At 39.4% G+C, this 23,812-nt stretch overlaps 1 protein-coding gene across 5 annotated transcripts; it reads right to left on the reverse strand.

The window, feature by feature from the left end:
- Positions 1-1,954: 1,954 nt before the first annotated feature.
- Positions 1,955-15,627, reverse strand: AQP4 (aquaporin 4). Of its 5 annotated transcripts, none has more exons than XM_081262588.1 (6): positions 15,524-15,571; positions 14,492-14,551; positions 11,237-11,651; positions 10,063-10,227; positions 9,707-9,787; positions 1,955-6,374 (listed from the first exon to the last, which is right to left on the reverse strand). In XM_081262588.1, the coding sequence occupies exons 1-6, from the start codon at positions 15,553-15,555 to the stop codon at positions 6,096-6,098; spliced, it is 1,032 nt and encodes a 343-aa protein (XP_081118714.1). In that variant the 5' UTR covers positions 15,556-15,571; the 3' UTR covers positions 1,955-6,095. The 5 variants fall into 5 exon arrangements, with proteins under 5 accessions (XP_081118714.1, XP_081118713.1, XP_081118712.1 ...); XM_081262587.1 differs by lacking the exon at positions 15,524-15,571 and adding an exon at positions 15,089-15,247; XM_081262586.1 differs by lacking the exon at positions 15,524-15,571 and adding an exon at positions 15,075-15,247.
- Between the last annotated feature and the right edge of the window lie 8,185 nt (positions 15,628-23,812).

The raw sequence follows: 23,812 nt of genomic DNA on the forward strand, positions 1-23,812 counted from the left end.
ACTTTGTGTGATTTAGGGGAATTATGTGGGGGATTGGGATTAATTGGGGTTCCAGTTTCTGCTATGCTATTAGATATGATTTGGGGTAATTTACTTATTGCCCTTGACCCTTGGTTTCTTTATCTTTGGAAATGGGAATGATAGTAATACATGCTTTATAATGATCGAGAATGATATTGAACAATGCTAAGGCCCCGTATATATGTGCTAATAACTGATAATCATTATAATTAATTCATTTTTATCTTCCTTTCTTACCCTTGGTTAATATTTTCATAATCCATAGCTTTTCTGTGTAAAGTGGATCTTGAAGGGGGAAAAAGGAATACAGGTTATGATTTCCTTTTGCTCACAGATTAAAGTAATACCTCTAGATCAGAGTGTTTCTTCTCTCCACCCATCCATGCATCCATGTACCTTCCATTGACTGTACACTAGCCATGTGTTATCCTTGCAATACACAAAAAGGTTATAAACATCAGGGTCCTGCTTTCTCAGAGACTTCTGAATATGTGGGGGTAGAAGAACTCAGCTCAGCTTTTCAGGGTACTCAATGTCTCCTTAAACCCAAACAAGAAGTGGAAAAACTGAAAAATATTAAGAATTAATTCAGGTGATGTATTCTTTTGGACAGTTTCCAAGCAGGGTAATTATCTAAAAGCAGTCTGATATTATATCTCCAGCTTTCCATGCTTGTTAAAATAGTTTTCTTGCTGAAATACTCAATGAGCTAAATTCCATCTAACATCTGGGCATTGTCTAAATAGAGCAATGAAAATATGTCTTGTTGCTTACACACTGGGTATAAATTTCAGAAATCCAATTAGTGTTTTATTCTTTGTGTGTATTTCTCTTTTTCTTTGGTGTTTCAGCTAATTTTTGGATCTTACCTGCAACTATAAGAATTCAAATATTTACCATACAATCATGTAGCAAAAACAAAAACAAAAACAAAAAAAACCTAGATTGAAGAATAGTGTTTTGCGGCATTTCCTAATGATTGTAAGACAGTCATTAATTTCTTTATCCATACAATAAGAACTTATTTATTTTTGTCTTTTGGGTAATTGGCATTTTACCACTGAACCATAACCCCAGCCTTTTTTTTTTAATTTTGTATTTTAAGACAGGGTCTTGTGAAGTTATTGAAATTATCACTAAGTTGCAGAGGCTGGCCTTGAACTTGTGATCCTCCTGCCTCAGACTCCCAAGTTATTGGGATTATAGGAGTGTACCACCACGCCCAGCAACAAGAACTTACTGAGTGAAATGTCAAGCCTCAGTGACTAAGGCTGGGCATGAGAATGGGAAAGACAATAAAACACAGTGTTAGCCCTTAAGGAGTTTAGACTCTGGCGAAAGAGACAGATACTCACACGAATAACTTCACTCCAATATCACAATCGCTGAGAGGTACTGGCTCCTAGGCATCATTGATACTGCGTCGGATAGGTTGCACCTTACATTAATGATTATCCTCGGTCCTTTACTGAGCATCTATAACCTCTCAAAATTGAGAAGGCCCTCAAACCAAGAACCCAAGAGGGAAAACCAGTACTCATGGAGCCTACATTATCCATCTGGGTAGGCAGAATCTGCCAAGTGCCCTTTGGATGGATCATTTATTTAGTGATACTAGCAGCAGTTGAGTTTTCACTCTTAGGCTCATTGAAATGATAGTTGATATCCCATGGTCCATTTTGCATAGATGCAGACATCCTGAATTAAGCCTGCGAAAGCATAATTTTCGCTGACTATATCAGGGCCTACCACAGTGTGCACTCTACAGGCTTTCAAAAAACTACATTTGATCTTGTGGATTCTGCCACCATTTCATTTGGTGCTAATTACACTCAAATACCTAAACCTCCTATTTAGTTTAAAGGAATCTCATCAACTCTAACTTGCAAAAACTACGAATGGATTTTCGAACACCATTAGACACAAGTTTACCTTTAAAACATTTGAAAGTTTATTTGCACAAGCTGAGTAGTATGAGATGCAACATGATTTGTGGAAGTCAACCACCATGCTAACATTTTAATAGATTATTCCAAATATTAGACATTACAGTTGAAATCTTTTTAACATTAGCTCTAATGTTGGAATAACATTTCAGTTAATAAATAACTGTGAATATAACCATATGTTCAGTCTATTCTCCTTACTTCATCGTGAATTACAATTTTATTGTGATTGGGGTCATAAAAGTGATAAATAATTATGTATATATATTCATAAATTGCATGTTGATTTAATTAATCCTGAAGAGAATCTTGAGATACATCCTAATGGTTGTATAAATTAGGTGTAGTTTTTAGTGCTTTGATTTTCAACATAAACAGGTAACGCTGTAACTGCTTTTCAATTTAGTGTTCACTGCACATACTGTATAATATTTACCTGATATGTATTTTCACAGGCTATCAGTAGTCATTTGGAAAAGTGAGTGGCCACGGTTTTTGATTCTTGAATTAAATGTCTTCCATTTAATTCAATTCGGAATCACAGGGTTCAAAAGTCAGCGCAGTTTCAGTGATTGGAAAAGTATTAAAACACAAATGCAAGCTCACAAAATTTGAGGTAAAGAAAGTGATTCTTGTTACATTATACTTTCCAGAGTATAACCACATTTTCCAGATAACTTTCATGCCATTAACATATTAGGGGAGATACAATTACCATCAGGTATAAAATATTCTGAATTCACATATTATATGGTGCATAGGCAAAGCATTTATATTGGTTTTTGTATTTTTTGGATGAGGTTGTCTGCTCAGCCCAGACTGCCGTCTTCAGTTGTTACAGAGGCAGTTTATCTGTCTCCTATTCATGTGTGGGGATGGTATCCACATGCTGCCACAAAGGACCTTGCCAAGATTAATTTTAGCATTTGCGTTTGTTATTTCATTTTGGAGTTTCCCTATTACGGAGTTTCAACCAATGCACATGTTGCCTGGATTCGTGGTCTAGAAGAATATTCTATGCTGTTTGGAATCAGAACTCCAATAAAACAGACAGCTCATTTCCATCATATGTATTTTCCAAATATTTCTAATCTTGTAAAATCTTAACACTGGGCAGCAGCTCCAAGTGGTGCCTCTGAGCTACAGCAGAAAAATGCTCATGAGAACTTATGGAAAGTGTCAAATGACAGGAACAACTATTTAGAGGCCAGAAAATAGTTTCTTCCAAGTATAAAAAGCTTAAGACTTTGGAAAGAAAATGTCAGCTTCAACAGGGGGAAATATACATTCACAATTTGGGCTCTTAAGTTTTTAAGAAAGCCTCAAAAATTTTTAAAAAAGAAAGACTCTGTTTTTTTTTTCCCATTTTGATCAACTCTGCATTTTCAGTGTAGGGAGCACCTTCTGATTTGGGGGTGTTTGTGTGTTCTTCCCGAGGGAAGAGGCAGTTGGCATTGTTCCATGGCTGGGTATAATTCATTTATGTCTTCCCGTTTTTTTTCTCTCTGATCTCTTCTCTCTGTATCTGTCAGCTGTAGTCTCTTGGGAACAGCACTATGCACTTCATTAATAAGAAGGGATTAAAGGAAAAAGCCCGTAGTCTGCTAATACACTTGGATAATTTGGTGCCATCTACAAGGCAGCAGACCCCTGCTGCATAGATGTCATTAGAAAGGTACAATTTCATTACTTTTTACTGGCAGAGCCTTGAGTGAAATACAAAATATGTTGTCTCACATGCAGGGAAAAGGAGCGCATAAGCTTTCATTCACTTCCTACCCTAAATGTAGTAGAATGCAAAAAACACTATGATTTCCATGTTTATATTGCCTTACTTCAGTAATATAGGGAATCATGCTTTTATTAAACATTGAGCAAAATGAAGATGAAAAGGAAATTATTTGCATTCTTAAGCCCCATATGAGATTTATACCTTTTTATTAATTCACACACATGTTTTGAGTACCTACTATGTGTGTGGTGCTCTGCCAGCTGCTAGGAAACAAAAAACATCATTCACTCTTCTATTTAAATCCCTAACTTATTGAATGCCAAAATTGGAAGTGAGTGTAAAAGTAAGTGCACATGTAGTAAACCATATGGCAGAATAAAAATGATAATAAACCAGTATTTTGTAAGCGTATTCAGAAATCTGTTTATTCCTTGTTAACTAAATTTATTTTTGAACTAACATGTTTGCTGATGGTTGGTATTACCTTTTGAACCACCCTGATCTTAAATCTTTAGTGGTAAATTGTGCAAACATTTGAAATAATGGGCATAAGCCACCTTTGGGAGATTTGCACCCTGGTTTCTATGGGTGCCACCCTGTCCCTGGCATAGTGTGTGGTGTGGCCCTGCCCTGTGCCCCTGAGGAAAGGACCTGTGCTGTAGGCACCTGCTGTGAAATATGCCAGGGGCACTTGGAGGCATCACACTGGCTTGGGGACGCTGGGGGGAATCTTGAGCATCACTCTTTCTTAGCACCAAAGAGAATCAGGTTTAATAGTGGTCCATTATCTCGCAGCCACAGACACACAACTGCCATTAACACTAAAAGGAGACACAGGGTTGGAACTATCTTGGGAGAAGAAAGCCCTTGGTTAGGAGCTATTTACAAGCCATTCCTCGCAGTGATGGGTCTTTGCTTTTCTACTACCAGCTTTTGTTCAGTGAAATTGACATTTGCCGCTCTTTGTCTAAGATGAAGTCTAGACTAGACAGTTAAGAGGATAGGAACTGGGGTTTTCAGAAAACATTCTATGAACAAAAAGCAAAGAAGTACAGGAAAAACAAATTATTTTTAACAAGTAAACTGGTCAGTAATAAAAATATATTAAAGACATCTTAGGTACAATATCTCTACAAATGAAAGGTTTGTCAAATAGCTTTGAAAACTAACTGTTTAGATGTTGTCACCTTCCTATGCTGCCGCCATGTCCTGCCTTGTCTGTCATACATTTTAATTCACTCAAATATCATTGCACTTGCAGTAAAGATTATGAAGAAATGTCACAAGAAGTGAGGGAGCAGCAGAGTTGGGCCTGGGCAGAACAAATCCACACTTTCTAGAGTGAGCAGGACTCAGGACCCATAACCAATAAAATACCAACTAGTTAAGTTCTTGTTGTCAAAACTTTGTCTCTGCTAACATTTACATAGAGATAATCAAAATTACAAACAAAACCCCCAGTTTTACCAATAAACTAAATAAAAAAGCAAAGTGGTTTAGTGGTTAAAAGTTTAGATTGTTAACCTTGTGTGGTGCATTTGAGGATGTGCACTGAAAACAGATCAACCATTTGATACCAGAATACAGATTTCCTTTTGCCTTGTGATTTTTGCATGATGGTAACTTTTCCCCACCCCCATTAAGATTTCATAAACATGCTTGTTCTGAATCCAAATAGGTGTCTCTTATGGTTGGGATGTTTTATTAGATGAAACTAATAAATATGCAGGATTTCAGAATGTTTTTCTTTTCCAATTTCTGGACTTTAGTTCCACATTACCTTGGATACTGAGGAAGAGGAAGGATTATAATAAATTGGAGTTGGGTTTGAAAGTCAGTATTTGCAATATGAATGGAAACAATTAACAATGATCCTTGTTAATATCCTTTTGCCGAGGTAGTTTATAAATAAGAGATTGCCCATAAAAAAAAAACCTTGATGTATTTTATCTCAAGTGTGCATGACCCTGTGACATTCTGCATTTTGTCATTATTCAACTCAATTTAATGGAATAAATTCAAGTGAGAATTGTCAATATCAAGTCTGGTAAAGGAGAAATAATTTGATAGGTGTGTCTATATATTTTGTAAGGCAAGACTTAGCCCAATCTTGATATACATTTTAAATAGGTTATTAATGAAAGTTCAAAAAACTCTATACCTAGGTAAGCTAGATATATAGTTCCAAAAAGTCTTCTTTTTTTGAAATTCACAATAGATTTCTTCCTTTCCTCCTTGGTAAATAACGAAATATTTATTGTTTAGACTGAGTAATATGATATGAAATAACAAATCTGCACATGTCTAATTTATAACAAATCTGTCTCCTTAATGGGTGGAAGGAAATCTGAGGACCGTTCTAAGGGTTCTCTTCTGCTTTCAGTGCTATCTTCTAGTCATACTGAAGACAATACCTCTCCAGATGGGTCTTTCCCTTTCTTCTCCTCTCCCCGGTCAATGTCAATCACATGTACCACTCCAGGTTTCAGAATCAAGTCCTCGGTTTCCACCTGACTCCTGTTGTCCTCCACTTCCATATAGCTTCCTTTTGTTTGCTGGGCAGCTTTGCTGAAGGCTTCCTTAAAACGACGTTTGAGTTCAACATCTGGACAGAAGACATATTCATAAAGACCACCAGCAAGAACAGCTCCTATTATTGGTCCAACCCAGTATATCTGGGGGAAAGATGGAAAAGGATAGAGTGTGAGTAAAGAAAGCTTTTCTGTTGAACAACTCATGAGTACAGAATTCAGCTGGATTAAATTAAAGAGAGAAAATGTGTCATACATAAAAATGAGGGGCATTTACAAGGAACAAAGAACATAGCCCAATCCACAATAGAAATTCATAAATTATTAAATAACATTTGAACGGAAGACAAAATTTAGTTCCTCTCTTGTCTTCCTTTCATTAATTGTATTTCCCCATCTTCTGATAATTGTTTAAATAAAAACACTAGGAATTGTTCAACTAAATTAGAAAAAAAAAGGAATTTCTGGAGAGTACTTCTCTTATTTACTCAGTATTGCCCTCCTACTTTGGTTTTCTGCATAATCAAGATCATAGTACAGTTTAATCTTTTGGGGCTTTAGTTATTCAGTAGAGCATGGCAAATAGAATCCCAGTTCTGTCACTTAGTAATTTTGTAAGTGCTTACATCTGTGGCTTAATTTCTTATGCCTTAATTTCCTCATCTGCAAATCGGGGATTATACTAATACAGACATAATGTGAAGATTAAATGAAATAATCTTGATAAAGTTATTTAATAGGTCCCAGCTTATAGTAACCAGCACCATCCTATGCTTCTTAGATAATTTAAAGATGTAGGTGACTATACTGTTTATGTTATTATTTTCCTCACATTCCTTACTTTTTCTCTTTAAAATCCAGTGATTTGATTTAATAAAAAACCCCATGGTTTATTCATTTCTCTTATTGTAGAGAGTTCTCCTTTCATGGTGGCTTGGTGAATAGAGACTGTATTTATGGATGATAGCTAGTCACAGTCGAGCAATTTTGCAGAAATGCAATAAATAAAGCTTTTATCATATCACTTATATGCCTTGAATAAACTAAGTTTTGAGTCTGAATGAATCACAACAATTGTTTCAGAGTACAGATATGCTGTAGGGTATTAGATGCACTTTCAACAGGTTCACTTAGAAAACAAATCCTGTTGGTTGAACCCTCTTTCTGAGCTGCTGTAATTGGCACTTTTCTTGTATCACCTCATTTAATTCTAACAGTAACCTTTGAGATAGATTTTATTATTAATATCTGCATTTTATAGAGAAGACAACAGACAGTCTGAGAGGGTAAGAAACTTGCTTAATATTTCATGCTTAGCAAGTGGTTGAGCTATAATTTCAGGTCTAACTTCAAACCTCTCTTTTGAACCATTATACGGTTTTCTACTACAATACTTCTTTCACTTGAACAAAAATGTGATAAATGTTTCTTGCTTAAAACAGCTTCTGGAAATTAATCATTCTTAGCAGCCTCCTTGTAAAATCTAAAGAAAATTCAAGCTTTAAGCTGAGACTGAACACATGTTCTTAACAGAGAAACTGTTGCATAGATTGACTAGAAGAACCAAGCTCCTTATCCTGAATGTGAAAAGCCTGTAGGTGACTTTTTATCTTCTACATGCCCTCTAAAGGAGAAATGAGAGACCTCCTCTAAATGTCTTTGCTCTTTGTTCCTTTGGCAAGATCTCATTAGATTAGTACCAGTTCAAGGCTCCAAATCCCACAGGAGAACAGGCAATGCTAAATAATTGCTACTGTTTCCCAAAACACCTATGAAGGGCACAGCTAGCTGCATGTTCTCAAAAGTAAACAAATCTCAGTGCTAAGTCACTATTCCAAAATGAAGGAATATGTATTTTAAAGTGACTTTTTAAATTTTGCAGGTTTTTTTTGTGCAAAAAATATAGAAAATATGTAGAAGTATAAAGAAAACTAAAATTATGTTGTTATACAAAAATCACAGTTTGTAATTTGATGGTATTTCTAGTCTACAAATGTACCTTAAATTGATTTTAAATTTCACATAACCACTTCTATAAGTGGACATTCATTTTTAGTAAGATTGATGTCATAAAATAGCAAATCTTTTGAGATGTAAATGGAAATATCAGTGGCAAAATGACCAATCTTTTTTTTAAAGAGGGGGGGAGATAGAGAGAGAGAGAGAGAGAGAGAGAGAGAGAGAGAGAGAGAGAGAGAATTATTTAATATTTATTTTTTAGTTTTCGGTGGAACGACATCTTTTATTTTATTTTTTTTCATGTGGTGCTGAGGATCGAACCCAGTGCCCCACGCATGCCAGGCGAGCGCACTACCACTTGAGCCACATCCCCAGCCTGACCAATCTTAAATATAGCATTGTTGGCCAAGTCTTTGCATGGTCATGTCCAAAATTCTGCTTTTGAACACTAGCTCTCATATTGTTACTTAATATTACAAATTACTTTTTAAAACTCTGTACACTTTTTATAAAGCAAATACATGTAGCAACTGTGCAATATTTTCTTCTTTGCAATGTTACACCACAGTGGAGTGGGTGTGACTAGGTCAGTAACCACCATATGCATAAGATCAAAACCCAAATAACATATTCTGCTATATTCATGAATTTTTTAAAAAATGTAAAATAATATTGGCAACATATGATAACAATAAAAGTCCCAATTTAGGTTGGCTTACAAATGTCTCTATTTATATTGGTTATTCTAAGTCAATGTATGAATGGCCTTCATGAAGGCCTCATGAATCAATCACCAGATTTAAATTCCTTTGCTGTAAATTCCAATGGAAACAAATTTGATCATGGTATCTACATATGGAGCTCATAATTCTTTGGAACCATTGCCACCTCATTAATAAGTAGGTTAGACTTGAGATTGAAAAGCGTGCCTTTTCTGAGAGTCATTTATTTTTCCAGCTATGATTATGGTGATAATAGCATAAACATTTGTACCATTTATTCTGCACCATCTGTAGTTCAAATGCTTCCAACTCGCATACTATTAATTGGGTTATGCTTTTGTAAACAAAAAAAGGTAAATATTTTTGATAAGGATGGTGCTTTTAAATATTTCTTTCTTTTTAATTTTTCAAATAAATTTATTTTCTCTTATTTCTGGGATCGCTTTTCTTTCAATTATTTAAACACCATATTTATCACACCATTCTCATTCTAATTTGTTCCACATAGGCAACCTCCCTGTGCGGTGTATTCTGCTGCAGCCTGTCAGATACAGTGCTCAGACTAGCATTCAAAAGAAAGATTATTACTGCAGGCCCAGAAGAGATATAAGATGAGATGTTTTGCAGCAGATCTGTGCTAAACTTTCTTTAGTCTTTATGAAAGATGCAATAAAGCCAGAGTCAAAGTTGGGGGAAATGCAACAGAAACAAGTGAGTCAGATAATGAAAAAAGAAAGCCTTGTGGATAATTATCCTCAACTCTAAGAAGACAGGAATTGTACACATTATGGTTACCCAGTGGTTTTCCCAATTTCCCATGATAACTGCAGGTCCAAAGGATCGAGCTGGATTCATACTGGCACCAGTGTAATTGATCTATAGGAAAAAAAGAAAGCAGGGTCAGACATAGCTGAAAGAAGGCTGCAAGCAGGTCCCGTGCAATTTGCTATATTATTTGTGGAGTCAGAAGAACCTCAAGATGTTAGCTACTATATCAACATTCTCATCACATAGTTGGCAAAAATGACCACCTAAAATGGACAAGGCAGGATTCTAAAGAGCTATAGCTGTAAAACACAACCTCTTTGGGCCAGCTCTAGTGTGAGGATAAATGAGATGGATCAATTATTTAAATGGACTTGGAAACTTACTGCAAATAAATGTCCAATTGCAACAGAAAATCCAATTGCTAAAGCTATTGAACCAGTGACATCAGTCCGTTTGGAATCACAGCTGGCAAAAATAGTAAACACCAACTGAAATGTGATTATCAACTCCACCAGGAGACCGTGACCAGCAGTAAGATTTCCATGAACCTGAAGAGAGAAAAACATTTCATTGGAAGTGAAGCAAGAGTACATTTCTCTGACTACAAATCATTATGAAAGGCATGTTCTTTTCTATATAGAAAATAATCTTAATTTGAATCTTCTACCCCATCTCCAGTGGAGACCTCTGACCTTTCCCTCTTCCAAAAAGAAGGAATAAATTTACACTCATTTTGGGCTGTTGAAGATAATTACTTTTTATAAAGACTAAGTAGGAGTTTGTGCTGAATTTTCTTTTCTACAAAGGAAGCTAAATGTGCCACTGCTGCACTTATTAAAGACTTCATGAGAGACAATTTTATTAGCAATGATTAAATCCATTTATTAAGTTTAAATGAATTAATATATATCTCAATTGAAACTTAAGGAGTCTGTGTGTATATAAAATCAACCTTGGTTCTGAGATAACAAATGCTATTCCTTATCAGTGAAGAACAAAACAAGGATCAAATGTCAATTTGATTTTGTTTTTGTTTTTGGTACCAGGGATTGAACTCAGGGGCGCTCAACCACTGAGCCACATCCCCAGCCCTTTTTTGTATTTTATTTAGAACAGAGTCTCATTGAGTTGTTTAGCGCCTCGCTTTTGCTGAGGCTGGCTTTGAACTCTCGATCCTCCTGCCACAGCCTCTCAAGGTGCTAGGATTACAGGTATGCGCCACTGTACCTGGCTCAATTTGTTTTTTTTTAAGTGTGACCCTTCATGGAGATCATTTTAAATCTCATGAACATGAGAGGAAATAAAATAATTTCTTCTGCAACCGAATAAATAAATAATTGTAAATGCCTTAAGATAAATATATAATCAGTACAGATATCGGGATAGAGAGAGAGAAGAAAAAACCAAAATCATGGTTGTGCTACCTAGACTCGGCTATTTTCAAGTCATTCAAGAGCTATCAATTTTATGAATGTCTCTTGGCCACTAGGGTGTCATTCATCAGAGTCTGAAAGCACCGTGGAGTCCTAGTCTGCAAAGAAGAGTTTAAGAGACTACCGTGGTGACTCCCAGGCCTCCCACCACACTGGGAGGTGTGACCAGGTAGAGAATCCCCGCTCCAATGATGGCCCCCAGGCACTGGGCTGCGATGTAGAAGACGGACTTGGCGATACTGATCTTCCTGGTGCACACCATGGCCACGGTCACAGCAGGGTTGATGTGGCCACCGCTGATATGGCCAAAGCACTGCACCATGGTGGCAATGCTGAGTCCAAAGCAAAGGGAGATGAGAACCATGTCCACAGGTAAGGGCTTCTCGGCTCCACCCCAGTTGATGGTGGAACCCAGGCTGAGCAGGACAAAAATAAGCATGGCCAGAAATTCCGCTGTGACTGCTTTCCAGAAAGCCTGAGTCCACACCCCCTTGAAAGCCACCATGATGCTCTCTCTTCTACACAGAGGTCCACACTTACTGAAAGGAAAAACAAACGGGAGTCAGAAGTCACCAAACCAGCCTTTCAGTTGGAAGAGTTTATAAATTTAGAGGTGAGGGGCAGGGCCTGTAGTCTTGCAGAGAGGGGCTGCCAAGCTTTATTGGCAAACCAAGAAAGAATGCTTCTAGAAAATCTCTTTGATGGTCAAGAGCTCCTTATTCTAGTCTCCTTTGATTTAATGTTCAAATACTATTCATTTGCATTATTCCTAGAAAGGAAACCGTCTAAATTCAAAGTTCCTTAAAAGTTTTTTTTTTTTATTGGTTGCTCAAAACATTACATAGCTCTTGACATATTTCATACATAAGCTTCAAGTGAGTTATGAACTCCCATTTTTACCCCAAACACAGATTGCAAAATCATATCAGTTACACATCCACATTTTTACATAATGCCATACTAGTAACTGTTGTATTCTGCTACCTTTCCTATCCCCTACTATCCCCCCTCCCCTCCCCTCCCATCTTCTCTATCTACCCCATCTACTGTAATTCATTTCTCTCCTTGTTTATTTTCCCATTCCCCTCACAGCCTCTTATATGTAATTTTGTATAACAATGAGGGTCTCCCTCCATTTCCATGTAATTCCCCTTTTCTCTCCCTTTCCCTCCCCCTTCATGTCTCTGTTTAATGTTAATCTTTTCTTCCTGCTCTTCCTCCCTGCTCTATTCTTAGTTGCTCTCATTATATCAAAGAAGACATTTGGTATTTGTTTTTTAGGGATTGGCTAGCTTCACTAAGCATAATCTGCTCTAGTGCCATCCATTTCCCTGCGAATTCCATGATTTTGTCATTTTTTAGTGCTGCGTAATACTCCATGATGTATAGATGCCACATTTTTTAATCCATTCATCCATTGAAGGGCATCTGGGTTGTTTCCACAGTCTAGCTATTGTGAATTGTGCTGCTATGAACATTGATGTGGCAGTATCCCTGTAGTACGCTCTTTTAAGGTCTTCAGGGAATAGTCCGAGAAGGGCAATAGCTGGGTCAAATGGTGGTTCCATTCCCAGCTTTCCCAGGAATCTCCATACTGCTTTCCAAAGTGGCCGAACCAATTTGCAGTCCCACCAGCAATGTACAAGAGTACCCTTTTCCCCACATCCTCTCCAGCATTTGTTGTTGTTTGACTTCATAATGGCTGCCAATCTTACTGGAGTGAGATGGTATCTTAGGGTGGTTTTGATTTGCATTTCTCTGACTCTCAGCCTTTAATTTATTTTTTATTTTGAGACAGGGTTTCAGGTTGGCCTTGGACTTGCTATCCTCCTATCTCAGCCTCCCACATTGCTTAAAATATTAAGAATAAAATAGTTAATTCCCTTAGACAAAATTTAAAATTTGTGCTACTTGTATGCTATTTATATTCTGAACATAAAGCAGAAAAACAGGCAAGTCTATTTTAGCTTTGTACTTTGTAGCTTCAAGATGACCTTTTGAGACGGGTTTGTAGAGTGGTCCCGCCTCCTCCTAGCAGGTGGATTTAGGGGAGGCCAACTAGGGAGCCAGGACTGCCTAAGACCCTGTTTTGAGAGGTAAATTAGTGGAAGGAGAAGGTCTCAGTAAGGTGACTGGCATCCTGGTGCGAACAGACCGGGCCTGGCTGGGACAGGGACACTCCCTCCCTCCTCTTTCCTGCGCCAGGAGGGAGCCGGCTGCCAGCAGGAGGAGCCGGGGAGCCTGGAGGGGAGCCTGCCAAGGGACACTGTGCATGAGAACGGACAACCAAGGCCCCAGGGGAACCTGGATGCCTCTCGCAGGGCGGGGGCGCGGCCAAGTGAACCTGCACACGCCTTGGGTCTGCAGGGACCGGTGCAGAGGCAAGGGGAAGTAGGGGGTGACGATGCTTTTAAAAGGTTAGGAGAGGACTGGCAGCCCCTCCTAGTGTTCCATGTCCCCCTCAGGTAACCCAAAGAGGCTCCTGGTGGCTGGGAACGCAGAAAGCTGCGCTCTGGTTACCTTGCTGCCCCTAGGGGACAGAGCTCAGAGCTCAGGACTAGGAAAAGGGGGTGTGGCAGGGGACACTGGTCTTCAGAGCAGAAGGCTCTAAAGAAAGAATTTTTTTTTTTTTTCTGGGGTCTTCTTGACATCCAGCCCTCTCTGGCAAAAAGTGTCAGAAGATACCCCTTTGGGAGGACAGCAACCCCAGTTACCCGGTTAGCTGACACATTTGCTCTTATCCCTCACCTGTGATAATCATGAGAGCAAAAAAGTATAGGAAGCATTTAGCAAAGAATCTAACCACAGAGGACAGCAAAAGGTTAGGCAAAGATGCCCAGTACTTACAAGAGATTAGAACTTTTACAGCTTCTCCCCCTGACACATGGTGGGTTCCTAATATCCCCCCCCCCCATCACTTAGTGTCCCCAGGAGCCTGTGTTCTGTGAAGGCAGTAAGGAAATACGGCAGCAGATGGGGTTGGGGGGGACTTTCCCTTCACCTTTAGCACCTCCCCTCAGCCTCTGGTTTGATATGAGGCTTTGCTTCTAACTTGGAAAAAGAAACCCATTATCTGCCCAATTCTGGGTGGCAGGATAAAGGAAGGACTGGCTTCAGAAAGGGAAGAGCCAGCCATACCCCAAGCGTCCCTGGCCCAGGTGAGTTCCTCTAAGTGAATCTTGTAATTATGAAAAACCCCTGCTGGGACAACACTGACATTACCCTCCCTAGAGGAAGAGAATGTCAGGAGATGGAAACAGCACTTGGGACGGGCCAGCGAGGGCACTCTAGGAGAGGCATGAAAGCTGTCCCACAGGGGGAGAAGCTCAGAGAACTCACAAACTGAAAAGGCAGTCATGAGAGTCACGTTGGAACTCACCAGTAGCTGGATGACCAAGGGGCAAAGGTGCTACCCCAGGTGCTGTCGTGTGTGGCCGGACTGAATGGGAGAAAAGAAGGGGACAGAGCAGGAAGCGAAGGGAACTGGGTGAACAGGAAACAGTCCCTTTTCAACAGTGCAGGCCAGCACCCAGGAGAGGCGGTCCTGGAGAAGGCCAGCCTCCAGCCTCCAGCGACACCCCTTCACCCCTTGCTTCAGCCCCTCCAGGAGTTCTGTCCCTGCTCATGCACACACCTGTCTACCTCTCCAGGGACTTAATTTTAAAAACTCAGTTGCTTTTCTAGCTTCCAATTTTCATCAGCCAGAGAAATTAAAAAACACAACACTCTAAGAACAAAACATATACTCCTTAAGGGTGCTTTTAGCCTTTTTCTAAAAACAGAAAAACAAAAGCAAAAACAACACCCCCCCCCCCCCACCACCACCACCACCACCAATCTGATCTCCTTCTAGGCAGAGTAAGCAGCCTCCGTTGGCTGGGAACCCTAAGGTTCACCTGTGGCCTTGCGAGGGCTCTCCAGTGTCACTCAAACCCCCTTTACGATCATTAATGTTCTCTTACAGGTTCACACTCACTGGAAATGGATCAACACAATTTGCTTTGCTTCTTTTGCCCCAGAACAAAGAGGACTTGTTGATGTGACCGGGTGGTAGTGAACCGGACACATTACTCTCTAGTTGAATGCCCAGCCTCATCCGCTCCTGGACAGCTGAATCCCTGGGTAAGTAATTTTTCTGATGAAAAAAATACAGACAGATTTACCTCCAGAGAGTAATTTCTCCATGCTCTCACAAATCTTTCAGTGGAGAATTTGGCTAAAAGGCATCCCTTTTCTTCTACCTTCTCTCTCCTCCTCTTCTGGTTTTGCTCAGTGCTCAGACTTAAAAGAACCACCCGTCTACCTTAGAGCTGCCTTCTAGATTCTACATAAGAAGGCACAGATATCTGCAACAAAAGAGTTTCATCTTTTGGCCCTGCACATTGTTGCCTTAAGGCAAAGAAGGACTTACCCCCACCGCCTTGCTGCGGGTCTGTCACTCATGCCTTCCCTGGCCAGAGTGCAGCTCTCATTGCCTGCCCTGCAGCTCTCAGTGTGCTAGGAGTCAGATTACGGCCACTTGTCTGATTGGGTTTTTGGAGTGTAGGGGTGGAAAGATTCTGCACCATGTGGCAATCGCTAAATTATATTTGAACTTGAAATCAACTTCTCAGTACCTGATCACTATAGACACAGGAACATTTCAGGAATGCAAAACATTTACTTACATCATGTTTCCTTAGCCAGTTATGGTTGCAAACAAAAAATTTCCCCAAACCTTTATTTGAAATCTTCCTGCCACAAAGAAATGCTGAAAATTTGTCTTGCTTGTTGTATGTTGTAGTTGAATTTGGATACCTATCAGAAAATGGATTTGTATTTATCCAGGAGTTGAGATGAATTGCAATCTAGGTTTCTATGCATTTTTTTAAATTGAGTGTCCAATTGAGTTTTTAATGTGAAAAGAAGCATAATATATAACTGTAACTCCATTTGTAACATAGGCAACACTGATTTGGATAATAAAAAACATAAGGCAAAATAGGAAATAATGAGACGGTTCCAGACTTCTCATCTGGATGCTATATTAATAATTTTGGGGTAAGAAGTAGCACATTTAAAAAATATAGAGACTGGATGGGGACAAAATGATGGAGGAATTGTAGGTAAATTCAATATTTGGAAACCAAGTATAAGGACTGACTATGTAATTTGATGGTCCTGGTACAAAATGAATTGCAAGATTCTTTGCTCAAAAAATATGAAGGATTTCAAAATTGCAATAGCAGGACATTAACCAAAGTGTGGGGCCCTTTTAATAGTGAGCCCAGTGCACAGGTCACATGCTCCTGAAAGTGACCCTGCCTAAGGAGCTTGAATTTTCAGAGGGTCCAACAATTAGCAGCACTTTTTTTTTTTAATTGACCTCAGGTGGATAGGACTGGGTTAATCATAATGCTCAGTTCATGCTGTCATCATGGGTGTGTGTTTGGCTATCTTAACCAAAAATGTGATAATAACACATTTTTGGTTAAGATAGTAGATAATAGGATATCTATAGGTTCCTTTGTCTCTCTACCTACCACCTCATTTCAAATTGGATTTTTTTTTTTCCAGAATGAAGTATGATGAGGAAGAAATACAGAGGGAAGATGCATTATGCTTTAAAACCTTTGTTGTCTCATTTGTGTATTTAAGACAAGGACAATGAGTACAAAGTTCTCATTAGAATAGGGAATTAGAATGTTGAGTATGAATTTCAGAGGAGCACTTTATTCCCGTTTCAAGTATTCTCAGATAACAAAGATTGAGTTTACACTCTCTCTTTGTTTTCTCTTTTTGGTACTGGGGATTGAATCTTGAATCCAGCAGTGCTTGACCATTGAGCAATATACCCAGTACTTTTTATTTTCTTTGAGAGAGGATCTCACTAAATTGTTGAGGCTGTCCTCGAACTTTTGATCCTCTTGCTTCAGCCTCCCTTGTCACTGGGATTATAGGCTTACACCACCACACTTGGCTGAGTTTATATTTTTAAGAATATGGTCGCACACTGATTATTGTGCATCAGTGTTTGCAGCCTTTAAAAAATATGCTCCCTGAAAGTTGAAATAAATTCTGATGAGAGGGGTAGGAAGGATTTATTTGAATCCAAGAACACTTGAAACGTTTCCTATTGAACCTTAAAACTGTTTACCATTTAGATTTAAGAACAAGATTTTAAAATGGTGCCCAATTTTTTAAATTTTATGTTTTTTAAAAAGTTCAAAACATTGACTTTGCAGGCAGTTGTGCTAAATGTAATTGCCTTAACCCTAAGAAGAAGACGTCAGGAGTGTTTGTGAGGTCTTTGAACCCAAGGAACCACACAGCAGTGTTTAAGTGCTTCTTTTGAATGAATCCTGTGGTCAGGCCTACAGGAATCCATGAAGAGGGCTCCTCCTTAGCTGGTGAGTGGAGGGACATTCTTCAGGCCCTCTCTTTGCAGGATACCCTAGGCTCATTGGTATTCTCCACAGGGCCATGGCAGCTCCAGTCACCCCTTTAAAAAGTGCCAGCAAAACTTGGTTACCACAGTTTCTCAGACTCTTTTTCATTTTTTTTTCTTCTGGCTGGCCAATATGTTGACAGTCCAGTTCCTAAGGGATGACTGTTCCCATCAAGGAAAGGGCCACCCTAATTGGCACCAACTCATACACTTATTGGTACTCTCAGCAGAGTGGGGCATACAATCTTTCAGAGGTTAACTCTTCACCTCCTGGATGTGCTTTGTGTCAGTACTGCATTGCTGATTCACCTTTTTGTATTTGAGATGGAGTCCCCACTCTTCCTCTCATCTCTGTGCAATAACCAGCTACTTGCCTGGCTTTCCTTCTGACGAGGAACAGTAATTTCCAACAGAACCGTCTGTGATGACGTATGGAGGATGGAAGAAAGCAGTTATAAGGTGCTCAGGTTGCTGGTGGGGCAGTGTGAGGTTGCGCCCTGGTGAATGTAAGTAATAGCTTCCAAGTTGAACTGCCTGGAACTGGGCCTCCACCCATATGAGAGTCAGAATCAATTTTTTTTTTTTACCCCTTTGACAACTTTAAAAAGGCTTAATTCATTTAAAAATGAAATAATGATTTATAATTAAAACCTGACTTTCTTACTGTATAATGCTGTGATTCTCTGGGGTGGGGTGAATGATAGTTATGGGGTACATTGATCTGCAGTTGGTCTTCCACACCCAATGACCGTATGGATTTTTAGTCCCAGAGCCTCATGAAGTAACTGAAAAATGCCAAGGGTACCTAGCCAGAACTAGCTGTTCAATGTGCTCTGTTTCTGAATTTTTAATCTTCTACGCCATACTGTTTTGCTTTGGAGCTGATGTATATCTTTGAGATTTGTGGACTGCTTTTCCCTACCCTTGCCCTGAGAACTTTTAATATTTCTTCATGTGTTCAGAGATTGAAGACTGAAACAAAGGCACTAAAAATGCCAACAATGCCTGGGTACCAGACGGGAAGTGTCTCCAGGCTGGTGGGCACATCCAATCCCAACTCATAAATCTTATTTTGCTTTTCATGAATCTCAGCATCACGAATTTCCCCCAGAGCACTGATAGATCAGTATGTTCATTAAAAACAAACAAATAAACAGAACAACAACAGCAGTAGCAGCCCAAGCCTCCACAACAAAGGGCTTAATGAAGCTTTGTTTCCTTTTCAAAGATGCATTACCTTATGTTTATAATTCAGGGTGGTTTCCAGATATATTCACCACCAAAGGAATGAAATTTTAAAAAAAAGCAATTGAACACCAGCAAGGGATGAGAATGCTTGATGTAGCCTCCTCTTCCTCAATGAGGTGACTCTGAGAAAACCTGCCTCTCCAATGGATGTTGAAACTTTCAAAGAAATCAGTTTCTCTCTGCACCCCCATGGCCCATGGATGGAGCCAGGACTTCTCATTGGGCATAACAGGCACATTTGCCTTGATTCAGATTCAGGCAGACTCTGCTTTGGCTGGGGAGTTGTACTCGGCTGACATTTAAGGCAGGAATTCCCTGGGAAAATAGTCAAGAGATTCTTTTGGTGTTGTTGGCGAGGCTCCACAGGGTTTAGGGTTCCCCTCTCCAGCAAATAGGGAGAGGAAAAGAGAGGGAGGGAAAGAGAAACAGAAGGACTTTATTGAGGGACTGTATTTCATCTGAAGCTTGTACAAAATGGCAGTAATGTGGTTGGATGCCTGGATACTTTTCTTAACCCTTATCTCTTACCCAGCTGATATGACCATTTGGAGTTTGGTGAGGTGTTTTAAAGGCTGCTTAGACATCCATAGTGGAAAAAATCAGTTCTCTAGGAAGCAAAGAAATTTGGAAACTTGTGGGCTAGATCAAAATGTTTGAAATGAGCAATCATTGAAATGTAGTAGTAATCGTTCCAAATTTAGGTTATATTTGAACATCTAAAGAGCTACACCATCATCTTGGTGTTCATTACCACCCAAGGTGATCATTACAGAAAGGTTGAGAACCCTCATATTTTAACAAACTAACAAAGATATTCCCAGTTTCAAGGAAAAAGCATAAGAAGTTAGACCAAAAAACTAGATGGTTTAAAAAATGCTTTTGGAACAATATTAGAAACAGAACATTTTATGAAGAGTAGAAGTGGTCATTACCTATGAGCCCCCCAAAATATAACTGATCTGCAACAGGCGAGTTATGTAGGAAGAACCTCTGATGACTCTTCTAATAATACAGACAGAACTTTCTCTTGCTTCTTTCCTAAATGATTACCCATCCTTCTCTTTAAATTCTGTTGTTGTTCTTTTTTCATTTCCCCACATTCACACAATCAGAAAAGCCCATCTGAGTTCACAGGATCTGGGAGCAGTCAAGTCTGAAGTGAAGTCATGGGGTGTTCCTATTCTATTAAATCTCTTTTCCATAATTTCGATTGATGTATTACAGTTGTACATAATGGTTATTCCCTATTAAATTTCATACGGTGGTGATGCCATCATTGGTAAAATGACAGTAATGATCTTTGTGACACATCATTGTATAGTGGAAGGAGAAGGGTAGGATCTTGATCCATTCCTTAGCTATTATTGACTGGGGGGCCCTGGAACACTCTGAGCCCTGTTTCATTCTATGAAATGGAACAGGGAATTATCTCTACATTGTGCTTTTTCAAATCTATGGGAAATTTGTGATTCCCTCCTTACCCCATTCTGGTTTTGGACCACCTGAATGCTTCTCTGGTTCCCAAATTCCAGCATAGAATTATTCCCAGTATGCTGCACTCACTAGTTTACTTGTCTAACTCCATTGCTAGCTTGTAAGGGTTTTGAAAATAGGGGATGCCTCCTTAGTAATTGTAGTAGTTAATTAGTCTTAGTAATTAGTAGCTATATCCCTAGCACCTACCACAGATCCAAGACACATTGCAAAGACTAGAAAGTATGTGCAGTTGGAAAAAAAAAGTGATTGTGGCTCAAATACAAATAAGGTAGTATTAGCAGGAGTACTTTACAAACATAATTAATAAATCTAAGTAATGATGATGCTGACACTCATGATAAAAAAAGGCATTTGATTATAAATGAAATATATTCATGCCAAATTTTGGAAAAATTCTCATTATCCTCCCTTATATAATGACAAAGATAAATCTTCCCTAGCTTAAGTAAACATTTAATGATATAGTGCTTTGAACAAAAGAGTTAGGTAAATTCGAACTATTAACATTAATGATAGCATTTTATAAACTTCAAGTGGTTAAAGATAATTCCAAGGCGGCATTTTAGACTTTTAAGGCAGAAGCGATATTAAAGAAATAAAACCAAAAGCCTTTTTTTAATGGATTAGTGAAAAATGTGTTGGAATTTTTTACAAAAAAACAAACAAACAAACAAAAAAAAAAAACAGACCCTGATCACTATGTTATCTCTTCACTGGTTCTGGATTGCTTTGGAGATGATAATAAATGACATTTGCATGACTCTTACATTTCCACTGAAGCCACTGAGTACTTTGGGGAAAAAATAACACCATGGAGGACTGGTAACTTTACAGAGGTGACATTTCTAAAGTAGACTTGCTCTTCATTGTCACTTAGTAATCCTAGATAGGTTCAGAATCATCTGTGTCTCTCTTTCTCCATCAGAGAGACTCCTAGCTGGAACAGAAAATGATTCTGGCTTCCAAAAGCAAAGGAGAATTTATCAAAAGAATACTGAGACTCAAAGAATTGAGGGCAGGCTTGGAAACAAGCTTGCAGATGGTGCCACCAAACACCTCCAGAAGCCAAGGGCAGGACCTGCACCTCAGTCCTGAGGCGGATGGCTCCTCTTCTGGCTTCTCTGCTTCAAGGTGGACAATCCCAGGAGTGAGCCTTCAGGGAGAGAGGTGGCTTCCATAGAAGGGGAGGCCACAAGGAGTTACTCCTGAGGCCACACTCCACGGGGAGTGGCAGGGCCAAGAGTGACAGCTAACACTTAAGACAATTAGTCCTTCCCACACTCTAAAGGAGATGCTATTGTCTCTTTTTATACACAGTGAGGCAGAAGCATAGATAGCTGACCTACTCTTTTGGAGGTCACACTCTTAAGTCTGGTAAAAAGCTGGATTCAAAACAATGAGGGTCAGACTCTGGAGTCCCTGCTTTCCATCCCTTTTGCAAGCTGCCTCTCCAAAAGGACCCTGGGAGCAACTCCGAAGAAGGCTTGATGCAGGCAACTGAAAAACAGCAAATGTCCCTTTGTATCTTCCAATATCCCATCCTTCCACCTCCGGCCTCAGACCCCAGCTTGGGGTTTGCACATGCACCTCCCTTATTTTCTTCTTTTCCTGTGCTGGGGATGGAACCCAGGGCCTTGCACATGCCAAGCAAGCACTACACAGCAGAGCCACACCCCCGCCCATGCTTCTTCCTCCATTCTGAAAAAAACGAGGCCTTCCTTTGAGCATGCTCATTAGCTCACTACTGCTTCCCTTCCACCTAGAGCCTGTAAAATGCATATATCCACCATAGAATTTCATATTTTCCCTTCCATACCAAATGCCATTTCCACTCACCCAACTCCCCAAGTTAGAAACTGGGCTCCTCCCTGAGTTCTGACAGCTCACACTCCCAATCATTCAGTTCTATCACTGTAACCTCATAATCCTCTCTGGCATCCACCCCACCTTCTCAGTTCAGAACCTCAGTGATTGACATCTGCATTATTAGCTTCCTGGAGAGTCTCCCACTCACAGCTGTGCCCCCTCCAGCGAGCTTCCCCCTTACAAACCTGAAACCCATTCTCTGATTGTCCCTCTTTACATCCTTCCAGGGTTCTCCTTGTTTTCCAGGTGGAGCTCAAACTGTGGACACTAACAGAGCCCTCATGATTGGCTGCAGGCGTCTCTCCAAGCTCCTCTCCCCCACCATCCCTGACCCCAACTTTTCCCTTATTCACATGTATTAGTCTTCTCTGGCTTCCATAACAAAATGCCACAGACTGAGTGACTTAAACAACAAAAACTATTTTTTTTTTCATAGCTCTGGAGGTTTTAAGTTCAAGATGAAGATGGGAGTTTGGTTTTCCTGAGAACTCTCTCCTTGCCTTGTAGGTGGTATCTTCTTGCACAACCTTTTCTCTCTGTGCCCTCATTTCCCATATCTCTTGGTATATATCCTAATGTTCTCTTCTTAACATATGAATTTTGGGGGGGTTGGATGGGGACATAATACGGAGATTTTTTCCAACAGGAGTCCTGGGGTTCCCAAACTCTCTTCCCTGTCCTTTCAAATTCAGTGTTTCATTTCTCCACAAAATTTTTTTTTTAATATTTTATTTAGGTGCCATTTCTCTTTCCTCCCATAAAACTCTTCTAAATAGCTTCTTACCTCCCCAATTTCTGAGCATGTAAATATTAAGTTCCCTTTATATTCCTCCCCAGTAAAGAGTTATAAGAATCAAAGGATTTTATCACCAGCAATTGACAACATCAGGATCATGGTGATATCTGAGAGTGGTTAGTATATTAGAACATTGTAACAATATCTAAAATGTTTATAGATTTACTCATTATACTTTATATTTTTGTTGAAATTGTTTTCTGTGCACAAATCTTTATCCTCACCCAAAGGGGCAGATAAAAGAATCACTTAAGAGTAGCATGATTCTTATTTATTTTTATTATTAATAATTCTACTTTTAATGAGGGATTGTTGTGCATGATCTCTACCGTGCTTTCATAGCACCAACATCACACATAGCATATTACATTGATGATTTCCCAGAATAAGCTTGCACACTTCATATTGCCCTTCTCATCTTGTCCAACATTTTGAGTTGAAAAACTGCTACTCCCAGTGGCTGGTGGCCCATGAGATGTCAGAGGGGCAGACAGATCTCGGCCTCAGCTGAGACCATTAATTCCAAAGCAGTCCAGCATGGCGACACAGCTCCTCAGACACTTCAGTGTTGTGCAACCCTCCGAGACTTTCATTTTGGTGAAGGGGAACAAGTGCTCTCGTGGTCGCTAAGCCAGAGTTCTAACCTTTAGTTTTCTGTCAGAATGATATAGTAGCAGACAAGAGCCAATCCTAGAATTGGGGTTCTGAAGATTTAGCCTTAATAACTGAATTTGTTCACTTCAGACAAGGAAGCTGAACTTTAATTGTTTGCTTGCATAAGCTCCTTACTGTGTAATCCATTGGGTAAACAAGCCACAGCTTACCTTTCAAAAAGAAAACGTGAGAAACCCATTTAACTATTTCCC

This window comes from Spermophilus citellus (assembly GCF_964194105.1).
Source record: "Spermophilus citellus genome assembly, chromosome: 12".
Taxonomy (NCBI): Eukaryota; Metazoa; Chordata; class Mammalia; order Rodentia; family Sciuridae; genus Spermophilus; species Spermophilus citellus.

Bases quoted from the DNA above. Each gene is read 5' to 3' on its own strand.
- AQP4 (XM_081262586.1), bottom strand. From the start codon at position 15,208: ATGAGGCTGGGCATTCAACTAGAGAGTAATGTGTCCGGTTCACTACCA. The intron at 14,552-15,074 runs GTAAGAGAACAT...TCTCCCATTCAG, and splicing joins TTTCCAGTGAGTGTGAACCT to TCCGGCCACACACGACAGCA. The intron at 6,375-9,706 runs GTAACCATAATG...TCTTTCCCCCAG, and splicing joins GAAATTGGGAAAACCACTGG to ATATACTGGGTTGGACCAAT.